The following is a 16432-nucleotide window of genomic DNA, read 5'->3' as shown; positions in this document are numbered from 1 at the left end:
TTTCGAACAAATTAAAAATTATGATAATAAAAAGAAATGTGTCACTACTTTTACTCTAAGAGAATTAGTTGCAGCAACATCATACTTTCAGTCAGGAATACACTCACGCACACGCCATAATCGCTATAAAGTACAAAATGATAAAAAAATCAGAAAACTAAAACCAGGATTTTTGGTGAAAATATTCATTATTAATGGATGATTTTTGGCACATTGTTAGCAAAGGTGAAGTCGAGTACGTGGTTCCGTTTAATAACGCAATGTCAAAATGAGCCTGTATAATGCTTACCTCCTTCTTGGTGAGTCCCGTGAGGACCGGAATGAGGAACCTGACGTCGGACACGCGCGTGGCGTACAGCTCGCGCACGCGCGACACCAGCTCCGGGGACGGCGGCGCTGCACATATCACACAGCATTACATTATTATTAGGGTATAATCCGAAGCATTTCATCAGTTGAGCGACTCGAGAATGTTTTCATGTTGCTTCTTAATAACGATATTACTTTTCTGTGAATACAGCGGTGATTCCATCGCATCTAATGGAATTACAAGGGCTTTGATCTTAACAGATTATTCGTTGTGTACGATGATGTTGGTTTTGAATAGTTAGTAAGATAGTACATACCTTTCTCCGTGAGTATGTGCACGAGGCGCGTGAGCAGGGTCTCGGCGCCGCGCGGGCAGTGCTGCAGCAGCGCGCGGCAGGCGGGGTGCAGGCCCCCGGGCGGGGTCCCCTGCGGCCCCTGGGCCCCCTGCGGCCCCTGCGGCCACTGCGCCGCCCGCAGCGGCCCCTCGATGGCGCGCAGCACGACGCGCTTGGCCTCCGCGCCCGCCGCGCCGTACACGCGACCCACTTCCACTATCAGCTCTATAAATGGTACCAAGTGTAATTATTATTGTTATGTAACTTTTACGGATAATAAAAGAAGCTAAATAAGCAATAAATAATTATTACATAACATAATATGTTAAATTGTTTTTGTTTAGAACTCATTTCAATACTAATCTACAGCATGTTTGTTAGTTGATCTATTTTCAAACAGTGCAACAAATCGACAATAATATATTTGGGTAAGTTCAAAATATTTTGATCTCAAAAGTGACTATCCGCCATTTTCAATAAACGATCCCTATAGCTATTTTTTATCTATCTCAAAAAAGGACCAATCAGAACAAAGTATTTTTTGACATGCTTACAAATGAGTTATTTTGATTGGTTCATTCTCGGAAATGGATTAAGATTGAGAATAGAATCGTAAATAGTATACTTAGGTATACTCACAATTTTGTGGTCGATAAAGCAATATATAGTATTTCTAATAAAAAAAAACGATATAACCTTACACCCACAATTAGAAGAAAACAATTTTTGTAATGCAAAATACAACTAACTACCTTCATTCTCTGGGAACAGCGCCATAGTTAGATTCAGACAAAGTTTGTAAGCGTCATCGTTCCACACGCGGGTGTGCCGTGGCATCACCTCGGTCGGGGGGATCGGCAGAGACATAAAACCGAGGTACAACAACGCTTGCTTCTCGATCACTCGGCGGACGGACTCCGTGCCCCGCTTGTATATCTTCACGGAGGCCTTCAACGCAAACTCGCGGATTTCTTCGCTCTCGCTTACTGGATAAAAAATGCAATTATAAAATATATAAATATATATGTCCTATTTGGTTTTGTCTATTGTAAACCTATTTGAAAAATTATGGTAATAACCTCGTAAGAAAACTTCTTCTTTATTGCATTTTAGCATTATACAGGTTGTTGCCAAAACTGTATACACAAAAACCAACTACAATTAAAGTAATGTAAAATCTATCAAAAAAGACACATCAAAGGCTATAAAAAAATACCTAAGATAACGTTATAAAGCACTTCTTACTTACACACATGGCACAGGAGTGATGTGACATATTTATGCGCACGCGGCGGCCTCATAATACACAACTCTTCAAGCAGTTCCAGTGCCAACATCGCCACTTTATCTTCAGTGACCAAATGCTTCAGATAATCCACTGCCTCTTCAGTAACCACTGGACACTCAGAATACACCTTTCTCAGTAGCAAGTCTTTGCTTGCTTCCATAATAGGATCCCCTCTCTCTGCTATTTGAGTAATCAGAGCACAAAGTAATTGGTTATAGTTCTGGTCGTGTTTCTCATGCATTTTTGGCTGTAGAGTGACAGGGTGACGATTAAAACCTTGCATCAAAGCATACTCTTCGTATAGCCACGAAAGAGCCAAATCAATTCTATTAACAGGATCGTCTAGTATGTAATTTAGTATCAATTCCCGTATCTCTGGCGTGTAACTTGATGCGAATATTGTTATGAGTTTAGCCCGGATTTGCGATGCACCCCCTATAGCCGCTTCTTTCTCCGCTCCCAAGATCCTTTCCACTGCCTGCAGCATTAGCTTTTCTTTTATATCTTTTGGTATCGGACGTGTTATTTCCTGCAATTTAAGGAACTTGACTTTCTGTTTTAACTTCGGAATGGTGGGAGTTGGTGGTACCGCCGGTTTCTCTTTGTCTTTATTGCGTCTCTCTTCGTCTTTCAGATATTCCTGCCTAGTCTCCTCCATAAGCTTGGAGACTGCATTTTCCTTCTGCCTTTCTGCTTTTGTTGACTCTTGTAACTTAGCTACAGCGTTCTTAAGGGTTATTTTCTCTTCTTCTTCTCTTAGCAAAGGTATTTTTGCCGCAATGTCAGATAGCAGCGGTTGTGGGGGCACCTCGGGCTCGTTTTTGATCAGAGCATACGTTAGTTTAGCTAGGTGACGCTTTTGGACCTTGGTGCCTGAGTTGGGTATAGGATTGTAGAGGCTCGCGAAGTTGCTTGGCATTTCGGTCGGTAGACAGTTCAATAAAGTCGACATTACAAGATTGACTACGTTATCAACATTGTTGAGACCGTCGAAGATAGTGTCTTCAGTGACTATTGGAGCTGACTTGGAAGCTCCTTGACTGCTGTCATCGTCAAACAAGGTAAAGTCACTTCGACTATTACTGTCGCTTCCCTGGCTGTTGCTATGCGGAGAGTCAATCCTCAACCTCTTAGCAGGAGTGTGACCATTCTTGACGTCACCAACTCTCTTGTACCTTCGGTCTTTGGGCACGAGTTTGTTGATCTCTTGGGCTGACATACCAATATCAGCTAGCAATTGAGTCAATTGGGGAATCATATCCGCTGAAGAAGGATGTCTTATTAAGTTGACAATTAACATTTTCAACTGTTTCCTTACTGAGTTTACTTGAGATTGGGATAGAGTTGGAGGCAGGGTGGTGTGGAGGTCGCCCAACGCTTGTATGACTCTGGGCATGTATTTGGGTCTAAATTTTGCAAGTAAGCAAAGTGTTGTCATACAAGCCATCAAGTTTACGCTAGATATGTGTTGGGAGTTGTGGAATTTCACTAGTAGTTGAAAGATATGTCTGAAAAATAAATAACTTTAAGGTAATATAACACTAATATCAGCGTACTTGATAAAATCTCAATATAGTGAAAATTAAGAACAAAGACAGTAACAACACAACATATCCAGCTATATCGCAGAGAAACTCACTCGGACTCCTCTTCAAGTGCATGTCTGTTTATAAACGGAAGGTGGCTCGGCAGGTTGTCGAGGCAGAAGTCTTCCTCCCCGGAGCCACTGGGGCTCTGCAGAAGCACCACCTCCTCCAGGAACTTTATTGAGTGTGTACGGATACCCTCATTGTCACTATCTATCATGTTTAGTACTAATAACTGTAACAGAATTTTAATTTATAACTGCTGCTGCTCGCCAGCCGAATTATAAACTGTAAACTTGTGAAATGTAAACAAAGGCCCACTATTTATATTGCCAAGGCAAAAATTTGCCAAAATATGTTAATAATCCTAGACAAAACCAAGCGATATGCCTAAATTTTCATTCAAAAATGTTCAATAATTGCTATGTTTACTTCTAACGAAAACTCAAACTTTTTGAGAAACTGACATATTATATATAATATTAGTAAGATTATAATTTTTTTTTTTATAAAATTGAGTTCATATACCTTGTCAAATACTTTAATTCTCTTTAACAATTTAAAACCCAAGAACAACACCTTAAACTATTTAAAAAGTTGTGTGTATTCTTTGTGTATTAGCACTTGCTTTAAAAATGAAGGAAAACATTGTGAAGAAACCTGCATACCTAATTTCTCCAGAAGAATTTCAAAGGTATATGAAGTCTGCTAATCCATACTAGGCCAGCATGGTAGACTAAGATCTAAAACTCTCTTAGTAGCCCGTGCCCAGCAGTGGGACAGTATATAATACAGGGCTCTTATATAAATTTGAGATTATAAACTTACCTTCAACTCCTTAAGGTTGTCCCAAACAAACTGCAGCTCGGACAACTCTCCATTCTCTTTGCAAATCCATAATAGTGTATTTCTATAAACAATACTGGCTGCCTGGATGGCTCTCTTCTGAACAGCTATCACACTGTCCAGCACCAAGAGCCGGAGTTGGCTGATGATTTTTGGAAGAAATTGTGGATGGTTTTTGCTGGAATAAAATATTTACTATGAAATCGGCAAACAAAAACACTTCTAAGTATCCGCAAAACTGGAGATTCTGTAAAGTATCGAAGGAAGTTAATTTGTGTTTAACAATAATTCCACTTGATACTTTATAATAATTAACTTATTTGTTAGGCCAAGGTTTATTTTAAAATATTCAATGTATTAAGGATTAATCAATCCTCATAATCGGCCACATGAAGTCCAATCCTGAATGTAAATTCCGCCTAAAGATTTCCAGAAAAACTATTGAATCAAGTCATTTTTTTATTTCTGGCATAATTTCAACTCTGTAGAGTATTAATATACAATCATAGCCCCAGAAATTAAAGTAAGTGTAATATGTCATTTCTCTGCTATTTTCCTGCTTTTTATAGACATTATGCATCATACAGGGCTGTGAGAAAAATATGTATGAGTTGTTATTACTTGTTTGTTGTAACTTTATTGAATATGTCGGCGTTGTAGTTGTATAGAGTGTGCGGTACAAAACACTCGATGTCCCAGGTTCAAAAGCCAGGTCCGACGCGCCGAACGTAAAATCGCGCGTGTGTTTGCATATGCTAAACCATGATAAATCTGAGGTCGATTGTGCCCATCAGTTATTTTTATTGTGATTTGATCTGCAGAGGGGGCGCGCGTGCACCCCCCCCCCCACCCCCGACGCCTATGCTGCCTGGCCCTTCCGGGACACATGTGTAACAGTAGTGAAAGGTAAAAATCTTCCAAAAGAGAACCTAACATAACATGTAACAGTTGCTAATATGTATATTTATACGGTCTGCATATTGTTTTGATGATGATTAGTTTCTACATAAATGAATACATTTATATAATAATATATTTATTTAATAAGGTACACCAACAGCATACATATCCGTGCCACTTACGGATATACTAAACATTCACAAAATAACTAACTAATAAATAACTATCATAACTACAAAATAGCCTACACGAAATGCTACTAAGATCCCCTTGTTCCATCCCACCCTATGGATCTCATTTATACCAATATATTTATACTATATTTTATTTGACGTACAAGTGCATTAAGGAAATAAAAAACAAAGACACATAAGACAGAAAAAATGCCAATACTCTTATACATACTAACACCCACCACAATCACAAATTTTGAGCAATACTCTTATAATAAAACTAACAAACAACAATACTTTAGGTTCACAATATTACTATTATAGAAAACTTTGAAATTTTAGCAACTAATAAATATTGTACAAAGGAAAATTTTACAGCATTATATATAAATAAGAAATGACATAACTTTGTTCAATACAGTCGAGTCAAAGAAATAGATAGCTCTTCTAAAACAGGAAAACAAATCTGCATGTATCTATAATATATCTGATTTATACAGTTTATGGAGTTCTAAATTAAGAGAAGCTGGCAGTCAGGTTATACTGACCCTTTGCCACTTTTTTGTAATGTGTATGTATACTTTATTGCAACATGAACAGAATACAGGGCATAGCTAGACTTGAACTTAAGGTAGGGCAGCTGCGGTTACAGCTAGGGCAGAAGTAGAAATGTTACTAGATCTGATCCAGTCAATCGATTTTTGACTTTAACTTGTGAACATGAATGAGTCAGGTTAATGCTTACGCAATTGTTAGAGTATTATACAGAGTGTATCAAATTCAGATTTGTTTGGATTGATGGGCGGAATAACCTCATTCGGAACTTAAGGGTTTTTTTACACCCTGTACCTCATATTAGCTGATTGTTAAGGTAGTGCATTAGTATTTTGAGGTAAGGCATTGCCCCACAATGCCACCTCACCCTAGCTACAGCCCTGACAGAATAAGTAGCTACATTTCTTGGCTTGTATGAAAACATACCGTTTATAATGTTATCTTTAGTTTATCAGTGTTTTATCAAATGAAATTGTTTTTGTATCATTAGTCCCAAAATGTATGAATAGTAGTTTTCATTTTTTTCTTGCTTTCTTATCTGTACTATAATTACTTTGATGGCTAGAAAAGTTGTAACAATGTATATTCTACTGGCATAATGTATCTTCTCCGAACCCAACACACAAGAGTTAGAATCCTATATAAGTAAATCTGAATTCAAGCTTTTCCTATCTAAGGCTGATTTGTACCTTAACATTGAAAAATCTAAGATCATACATAAACATTTGAATATTACAATTGTCTAATTGAATCAATCACATTGATTTTAAGTGCAAGCAGTGTAGGAACATAACAATGTTCGGAGAACATTAAAACCAATGTAACGGAATATTGGGTATTGACTTGTCATACCAGACATATATGACATGTAGTGCTTTGTAATTCTTGATTGGATATGCTAATCATTTATGGTGTTCATCAAGATGAGCTTATTGTCTTGTCAATATAAAACCTTAAATATAGAGAATTTAAGCCAAATCTTTGCCATTCCTATGAGAACCATCTTTAATGATGTACTGTTATGTATGCATACAGGACTGACCATCACATGATAGCCAAATAAGGCAACCACAAGTTTTAATTTGACCTATCTCACCTTAATTCCTCTATAAAACCAACCACCTGCTTCTTTATATCAGTTGATTTATCACTGACGTAGCTAAGTACATTCTCCAAGTGTGTGGGCAGCATGTGAGAACACTGATGCAGCAGTAGCTCAATGGATTTCCGAAGTAAGTCAGCTTTCTTATGCCCATCTGACATACCGGTTTCATTCAACCAATGCGCCAGCTGAAAATAGCAATTAGTGAAATAAAACACGTTTGTAGTATAAAAACATTTATTAACAAACAAGAAAAATGGGAAATACACAATTCTTCAAAAATTCTTGGCGCGTTTCACGGTATGCTACGCACCTGATTTTGGGCGGCGATATTGCTGTTTTGTTGAAACTTGCTCGCCATTTTCGTGTATTCTAATGTCTTACAATTAAATATAAATAAATTGTTACATTCGCTTAGATTTGTGATAAATTACAACGAAATAAATCCCTAAATTGCATCTTCTACCGCAACGTTTCCAAAGCTAATAATACAAATAAAATTAAGATGGCCACATGTTACAAATCAAATATGTGACAGCAACAATATACACATTGTATGAGAGATTGTGTGACAAAGACATTTTATAATGTCACTAAATTTAGACGGATTATAATATGACATTACTTTGACGTAAAGCTCAGTGTTGTTGGTAAAAAAAATATAGATTTTTCGTGTCACTACTTTAGTCGGCGTATATCATAAAAAAAAATTAAAACATATTCTAATATTATTATGGTTTTATTAATTTCTTTAAAAAGTATATGGTTGTATTTTGGACATCCATTTTTTTCTATAGATAAGCGATAAATTAAACGTAAATTAAAAAATCATGTATTTAAACCCGCATTCAAGAAGGCACGGCAAATTAGTCAATGATCGAACGCCCCCACCTGTGCCCTGCTGTGCCCCACACCTCAGAACAAGAACAAGCATAGAAGTAACACTATGACATTTGAGTGTACTCTGTCCTAGACAGCAAGAAATTTAATTGTGTTGCGATCCCTTCTGATAACTTATCGATATCGATAGATACTTTATCTATCGGCTATGGTAAATTCACAGACCTGCTAAAATAAACACTTTTCGGTCAGTCAACTACAAACCGTTGCAAATTGCTATTTTAGATAAAGGCTAAAAAAAAGATATCAATATCCTGATTTGGTATTCAAGTACCAAAAGAAGTCTGGATATATAAAAGCACTCGTTAAGAAGCTGTTAAATTACAATAAACTATAGAACTACCGGCTTTCTCCGAGATAAATTTTGTCCAATTTTCATTTGCTATTTACAGCAGTTTGATGCCTTCCGAAACGTCATTCAAACAAAAATGGTCAAGCATTTAGATTATTAAATTAAGAAAATGTTAGAAATTTCGGAAGGAATGGAAACCGCTGTAAGTAACAAACAAGAAATCGGCCGGAATTTCGTTTAGGAGAAAGCCAGTACGCCTTCTGTTCTTTTCTGACTTTCTTAGGGATTAAAAGATACCCAAGAGGTGTGATTTGACAGAAGCTACTACAATGGGACAGTAAAATTAAAACACAGTGGTATCATTCATGGCACATATGTTTGATAACTTATTTCAATGTTAATAAAACTTTGTCGAAATGCTTAGAGCAAACACGGTGCTGTTTTTTCCAATGCCAATTGGGACGAGCTATGGCAACGATCCATTTTTGCCTCATAGCATCATCTGTGGGGAATCTGCAATGAAACATATTGTATGAAACACACTATGAAAATCAGATACTTTCCTTAACCCCCAGCCTTCGCGCACGGTTTCCAAGTGGCTTTTACCACTACACCACCGTATATTGAAAGTAAAAGGCAATAAATGCAAAATAGTAAACTACAATATACTAACATCTATGTTATCGACAGAATATGCAGCACAACACTATTGAACACGACTACGTAAATTGGTAAAAATGAAAAATACTTAATAATTACTGTATCGAATGGCCAACAGCAGATTATAATATGACTACAGCATAATAAAGATTAATTAATAATGCTTTTTGCACTTATGTACAGGGTTTAAGCAAATATATTAGGTTTTTTGTTTACTCACCGATGGAAGCTGATGATTTCAGTTTCATTTTCTTTACGAGAAGAATGAGATTTACACCCCACAATAACGCAGGCCATTGCTTGTTCGTAGGGCTATATTATACTTAAACAGCACTGTGTATTTATTAAAATTAACAACAAAAATATTACAAAACATGTAGCCACTTTTGAAAAGCACGCGCTGAAGTATAACGTAACTAAATTGTGTGGGCACGTTTGTGACATTGTTTTGAGGTTGGCAAGTTGGAACTTTGACATTTTATTTGCTTTTTAATTCGGCATCATAAAGAGGACCAAAGGTAACCATTTGATAATTTTAAAGTGTACGCAAGCCGACTTTAGCAACATAATATTTGTCTCGTTCTTTTCAACGGTTTTGGCCTATTTGAAAAAAAAGGATAAGTACATGAGGGTAATTTAGATTCCTTCTGTGCTTGTTCTTGTTCTGAGCCCCACACACGTTGCCATAATTTTTTTTTCAGTGGTGCCCGATGAAAAACCCATATTTCGCCCAAATGTCCAGGATTTTCGCCGTGTTTTTCAGCGTTAAGTTAATGGCAGACCTAGGCTAGAGGGATAGCAATATTTATATTATGTGTTTACGCAATATAAGTAATCATTTAAATATGTAGCTAATGATAGTAATAATTATTATTGCAGTGTTTCAACTTTACGACGCGAATTGTTGTTGGTCTGTATTGACCCACAAGTCTATTACTACAAGCTGGAATTTATAATAAATGTTTTCTCTATCTTATGCATTAAGTTAGCTGTCTACCTATTTGTTGTAATAAATAAATGTTGGCAACCAGTTACTTATTACTTATCAACTAAATTTTGATTTAAGTACTATTTTTGATCTTCACCATTTCACATCCATCAGCGAATAACCTAACTGCGTCTGTAGCGCCATTGTATTGTAGTAAGTAGGTACCTACAGCGGATAGCCTATAGTGAATAGTCTACGCACTTGCTTCGAGGATTCGTGGCTTGAGGAACGGGACGAGTGTACGCTGTAGCTTACCTGTTACCGTCCCTAAACATCGCAACACTCTCAGGACTAGTACTTATTAGGACGAACGAACGGACGTCTAAGACGAACATACACTCTTGACGAACACTCGATGTCATATTACTTACACATTTTAATTTTATGGATTAGTCACAATCAGTAGTGTTAATTATTTACCTACAGCGTAATTTATGTCTTAAGTTGGTTAAATAACAATTACTTATAGACCTAAACAAACAATTTATACATAAATTATTAAATGTACTACATTTATAGATCAACACAATAATTTATTTTGCATCGAATTCATCTAAAAAAATATTATAATATGTCGCTCTTTCGCTGCCTGACCATACCTACATCGATAAAACGTAATATCGATGGAGTGAGTCTCAGCATTAACTTAATACATCGACATTGCTTAAAATTCCTCGGAGCTCGCGTGTGGTATGTACTACCTACATACCTACAACAGCCGCCGCTGAGAGACCAACTTCTACATCCCCAGGTCTAGTGTATTCAATTCAATACTTTAAGTATTTCGTGTATGTAATACTTATTAGGTAAAATACAAAAAAAAAACTGATTGATTAATATTTAAATTATGTTTATTTTTGTTATTAAAATTAACCAGTCATGAAAAGAAAAAAATCTTCACGCCATAAGCGGAACATTCGGTGTCATGTACAGATTTTGCATTTCATAAACACGTGGTTTGTTTTGCTCTTCCATCTCGAGATATGTGCTTCGGACTACCACCATGCAGACTAACAAGGTAACTGGAATCAAAAAATAAAAATATTTCCCAATAGGTATAAACATATAATTAGGTAGTTAATTCTTTCTTGAATTGCCAGATGTCGCCCAGGTATTGGTACACTGAGAGATTCTATGAAAGTAGATTGAGATAGATGTGTCATTTACAAATATCAGTGCTATAATTTCCACTTGGCTATGTTGTGCATAGGCGTGACCATTTAACTACCATCACGACCAACTCATCAGCTACCACACATATTATTGAAGGTTGTATCCTCGAACACTTGCCTTACTGGACGTTAATTGGAGTCAGCTAGGTATGGAGTTTCGCGTGATGTGTTCAGACTCAAGAGACGCCTTAAGAATTACTTTAACAGCCATATAAGACAAAGATATAGTCGTACCTAATATAAGTAGTGTTTCTGCACGCATTTTCAAACTCAAAATTTGGAACCAATAATTTGTCATATAGCGGCGATAGCCCAGTTGGATGTGGAACGGACTGCCAAGACGAATGTCCGCAGGTTCAAATCCCAACGGCACACACCTCTGACTTTTCTAAAATCATGTGTGTATTCTTTGTGAATTTATCGTTCGCTTTAACGGCGACGGAAAACATCGTGAAGAAACCTGCACACCTGAGAAGTTCTCTATAGGAATTTCGAAGATGTGTGAAGTCTACCAATCCGCACTAGGCCAGCGTGGTGGACTAAGGCCTAATCCCTCTCAGTAGTAGAGGAGGCCCGTGCTCAGCAGTGGGCAAGTATATAATACAGGGCTGATATTATTATTATTATTATAATTTGTCATAATAACTTACAACACCACTTGAGTATCGGCAAGGTGGCGAAGAATCCCATGAACACACAGGTCACCACCACCAGCGCGACGGCCAACGCGAATAAGAACATCGCAGCTTTCACATAAGACCGCAACAAATTGGGTTTATTCTGAAATTAAATTTTCATTTCGGTATTGCACTTCCAAATTGGAATTACTTTAAATTATAGTTTCTAACACCTTGCTTCGGAATTATTTAGAAGAGGTTAATGTTTAGCAGTGGACTTCGAGAGGCTGATCGTGATGATGATTGTATCCAAGTAGCTAGTAGTAGGGCATCTTGATATTTCTTCTGACTATAAAATAATAGTATGTATAAAATACCCTGTAAAGATATTTAAATTATTACTAGAAGTAATGTATACACTATGTAATCCTACTTAACGGATTTAAATGAAACTTGTGACACAGATCAACGATTTCCTGGACTTACTAATGTGATAGTAAACTACTTTTGATGCTCGAAAATAGTCTAAGTACCTGCCTAACTATCAACTAAATGACACATTTATTCTGGGAAAACAAATCGTCTTTTTTCATGTTATAAAATGACTTACCAAGTGTACTCCGATGACTAAGACTATGCTGATGATAAAGTAATATAAAAACACGGATAGGTAATACGCAAATGATACGTATAAGCTGAGAGCCTTTTTTTCCACTTCCTCTTGAGTATGCTCTGGGTTTGGATGCAGCTTGTTGTGCTCTACGTAGCTTACCACTTTGTATATATACCACGAAACAGTAGCCACAGCTAGACATGAGAATATCTGAAACATTAGTTTTTTTCGTAAATAAAATATTTTTAATGAAATTCAATACGGTTGAAGGAAATTGATAAAAGGAATTAGAATATGAGATATGCTTTTACAGCGCCAGTCAAAGGGTAAAGCGAGTGGAGTGCAGTAGGCGATGGGTACATGGGAAAATAATACTGAGCTAAATAAGCGAGATTTTTGAAAACATGAGCCTGGATACCATATTCCTCGGATATTAATATATCCTGAAGGTCCATTTTAATCCGTAATAGGAAGCATTGAGCTTTAAAAACGTTGTTCAGAAATGTTTCGTTAATTATATTACCACATTTATACCATCAGACGCTTGGTATTGGGTATCGCTGCCACTCGCTCTATCCCAATCAAGGGCTATAGCCAGCGCTGTCTCTCAAAAAATCTGCTCAATTGAGAACGTACGCTTTATTTTTGTATTGGGTAAAAATATTACTATAAGGATCACCGTTAAACCATTTTTCTTGATATCTTATTCTAAACAATCAAAATATAGTTTAGGAAATACTGATAACAAAATAACAAGATACACTTTCATTACAATTGTTTTTACAAATATGTAAGGCATTTCCAATAAATATAGTAATACTTTTATATTTTTCACAATACATGTTATAATACAACTTACTTGATTTTCAAAAACATTAATAAAACTAAGATGCTTATTTAGTTCACAAATTCAGGTAAATACTTACAATAGAAAAATATCCAATTAACATAGATCCAATGCGAAGGGGAACGCAACAGCAACATCTACTCACTCGAGGCAATTGAAAACCCATTTTGTTCAACTTTTAACACCAACTAAATTGTTCTAAACACCAGCTATTGTCTCTAATATTCAACTAAATGCACTATTAAATTCGACGAAATTGTCTTTGAAACTGACGAAAACTATCAAAAAATGAATGAGTGCATCGTGCCATATCTGTTTAGCCGCGTTTATCGTTTATCAGATACCGACCGGCACTGATAACGAGTAACCAATGATCTATCCCTTTGGTGTTAATGGGCTTTGCGGGAATATTGGGTATGTGAGCACATTGCAAATGCTTTAGGCATACGCAAATATAAAACAAAGTAAACACATTAAAATCATATAAAATATGAATTATTAGAAAAAAGGAATCAAAGCATTAATGGAAATAATGTGTGCAAGTTTCTAGCGTAAAATTAAAGTCTTATATAGAACAAATTGTAATAGAAAATAGATAACAAATTGATTTTTTAAATGTTTCAGTTTCTATTGAGCCAGGATTTAATTTAGGTAGGTAATAAATAACTTATTTGATTACTGAAATCGGTCCTTATTGCAAGTGTACAAAATATTATTATACGTATTGCACATAACAAGAGTTTGACTCTGGGATCTTTTATATTGTAATAAATATAATTTAATTGCCTTATGCTTTTTGTCTATTAATTTCTTGTTATGTAAAGATACGCCAAATATTAAAATAAACATGTCATCTGGCACAATATTTACAAACGAACCCATATTATCTTTAATTAGTCTGTCAAACAGAAAGAATACCGCTAATTATCGTTCTAAATTATCAAACAACAACTACTAAAACGGTGTGGGCGTGTTTACATTTGCGTGTAAAATGAAGATAAAATACATGGAATTTAGGTTTACGTTCAGATTTACGTAATTGGTTTTATTTCTCATATGCGGTGTTGATAACAGGAAATAGGACACATCCAGTTGATAATTTCCGCATGTGCAAATTTGGTGTTTACCAAGTTTCGAATGTGACGTTTAGCCATCGTCATCATTTCGGATCTACTCTTTATTTCTTATACTGATGGGAAGTGAGGCAAAGAGTAAAGACTAACCCTCTTATTCATAGACGTTATTTATCTAAGGATGGAGCATTGCTGTGATAATAAGTCTGTTTCTCAGTGCTGACGGCATGGCGGCCTTCGCAGTGCGTAGACATAGGGTCGTTGTGATTGGCTAATATTGAGATACAACTTGAATCTAGTTGGATGTCAGATAAACAGAAACTAACAGCAAGCTGTCAGATAAACAAAGCTGAGAAAAATACTTGTCATCACAGCAATGCTCCGTCCTTAGATAACTAACGTCTATGAATAAGGGGTAGGTAGTTAACTGACGAGAGTTGATTATCCCCCGCCAACTGACATAATTATGCCGGCTTATTTGAAACCGGATATACACAGGCCGATCACAGAACGTCACACACTTACTTACATGGGCCACTATGGCGGGTTTAATACCTTGTGTATAATGATCGCTATCAGCGTGGAAAAAGTATCCTACCACCAGCTTTTTTGAATATAGCCATGTATACTGCTATAATTTTCGTTCGGAAACTCTTGATATCGTATAATCATTTTTAATCCCACCATTACCTACTGCAATTCGCAGTTCATCTTATTAAATCACAAGAATGACATGATCTCATGAAGATATACATGCTTCTATTAATAGCCGTGGAAGACGTGGTTACGTAATAGCATGAGAATTCCAATATTAATCTACTTTCCAGACTTCAGTGAAGATAAGACATATTAACCGCGGAATGTACAAACGATTTTTTTATTCAATTGAATGACGAGATGAGTTGATTTTGAAATATTTTTCCTTTCTTCTTGTGTTTTTTATGACCACTAAATTAACCGATAAAACCGCCAATAAACAGTAGCAAAACCTGACAGAACTTTGGATTACAAAGTACTGTGTGTCACTCCACAGCGCTCGTTACCCTGTGACATAAGATGTTAAGTCTCATAAGGTCCAGTAACTATGCTGGCCACCAAGTTGTTTAAACCGAAACACGACCATGCGTCCGTCTTGGTGATAGAAATAGACACTTTAGGGTTAACTACTTACTACTTAGACGATACCTCGGATACGAAAGACCTACCACCAGTAAGTACTTATACATTATATAGGTACTAACTAAGCATCAGTCAAGAATGAGCTGCCTACATCTATTTGATTGCGTTGGATATTGCTAATCAGAGAATCTAGTGAATGAATGTCAGGACTTTTCTTTGAATTGACAGATCTAGTGGCATTGCTTCGATGGTCTAGTGTTGCGGTACATTCTGCTGTTATACTGAACGCTCGGATTCGATCAGCGGGGCAGATAGTAATATTGTGTTTCTTATCATAACACTGCTGGCTCAATGCTGGGTATAAATTCTGATACACCTTAAAAAGGAAGCCCACCCTTGAAAAGAGAGAAGTCGTGATGCCGTGATCGTATGTATTTTTAGTGGGGGCTTTCATTTCATTAAATATTAAAAGCAATAAAAAATATAGACATCATATTTATTAAATGAAATCATTTTGCTAATATCAGGGACACGTGTCGCACGGTCTGACGCGACTCTTCCTGCATTCAGCCCTTTCATAGTCAGCCAAGTTTACATAGTAACTGTACACCACGATGAAGAAATAGATTTCTAGTACTGAAAAACAAACAATCTTTAAAATGGATAAGTTGTTTGATGCGAATACAATAATTACCTATAAAACAATTCAGGCACAATTAATCTACGCTGGTAGTTAAATAAATAGCGTTTTATTCCGACCAGCCATACCAGATAAGTTCTAAAGAGAATGAACCTTAGGGTTTCCTATATTAGAACTTACTGATAAACATCAACATGCCCAAATACCATCCGATAAGCAGCTTGTGAATCAGACACAGGACGAAAATACAAATGATCTCGGTGAGCCAGGACACGAAGCGACATATCAGATACGGCTCTAAGAGACGAGACTGCTCCTAGAATTAGATAAAGATATGTTAAATTTGGGTGGTTTGTCAATATTCTAAAACAAGCTTCGATTATTTGATTGTTTTCATGAGGAATATCCTCTTGGATC

At 36.4% G+C, this 16432-nt stretch overlaps 2 protein-coding genes and 1 long non-coding RNA gene across 3 annotated transcripts; all 3 read right to left on the bottom strand.

Annotated features, from left to right (window-relative positions):
- Positions 1-289: 289 nt before the first annotated feature.
- LOC119192738 (symplekin-like) lies at positions 290-7653 on the bottom strand (the record flags this gene model as incomplete). Its single annotated transcript, XM_037446497.1, is given in 8 exon segments — positions 290-396; positions 627-869; positions 1397-1630; positions 1894-3440; positions 3572-3753; positions 4347-4542; positions 7089-7282; positions 7408-7653. Coding segments are annotated over 8 exon segments (2751 nt in total), but the record flags the coding sequence as incomplete, so codon positions are not given.
- Positions 7654-10767: 3114 nt separating this feature from the next.
- On the bottom strand, positions 10768-13525 carry LOC115447189. Its single transcript, XM_030174170.2, has 4 exons — positions 13263-13525; positions 12334-12546; positions 11757-11886; positions 10768-10956 (listed from the first exon to the last, which is right to left on the bottom strand). The coding sequence occupies exons 1-4, from the start codon at positions 13347-13349 to the stop codon at positions 10832-10834; spliced, it is 555 nt and encodes a 184-aa protein (XP_030030030.2). The 5' UTR covers positions 13350-13525; the 3' UTR covers positions 10768-10831.
- Positions 13526-15854: 2329 nt separating this feature from the next.
- Positions 15855-16332, bottom strand: LOC119192737. The gene is made up of 2 exons (XR_005113740.1): positions 16196-16332; positions 15855-16011 (listed from the first exon to the last, which is right to left on the bottom strand). It is a non-coding gene; the product is annotated as an uncharacterized LOC119192737 (long non-coding RNA).
- Positions 16333-16432: the final 100 nt, after the last annotated feature.

This window comes from Manduca sexta, unplaced genomic scaffold (assembly GCF_014839805.1).
Source record: "Manduca sexta isolate Smith_Timp_Sample1 unplaced genomic scaffold, JHU_Msex_v1.0 HiC_scaffold_3093, whole genome shotgun sequence".
In the NCBI taxonomy this organism is placed as follows: Eukaryota; Metazoa; Arthropoda; class Insecta; order Lepidoptera; family Sphingidae; genus Manduca; species Manduca sexta.
This window is presented reverse-complemented; position numbering and strand designations above follow the sequence as displayed.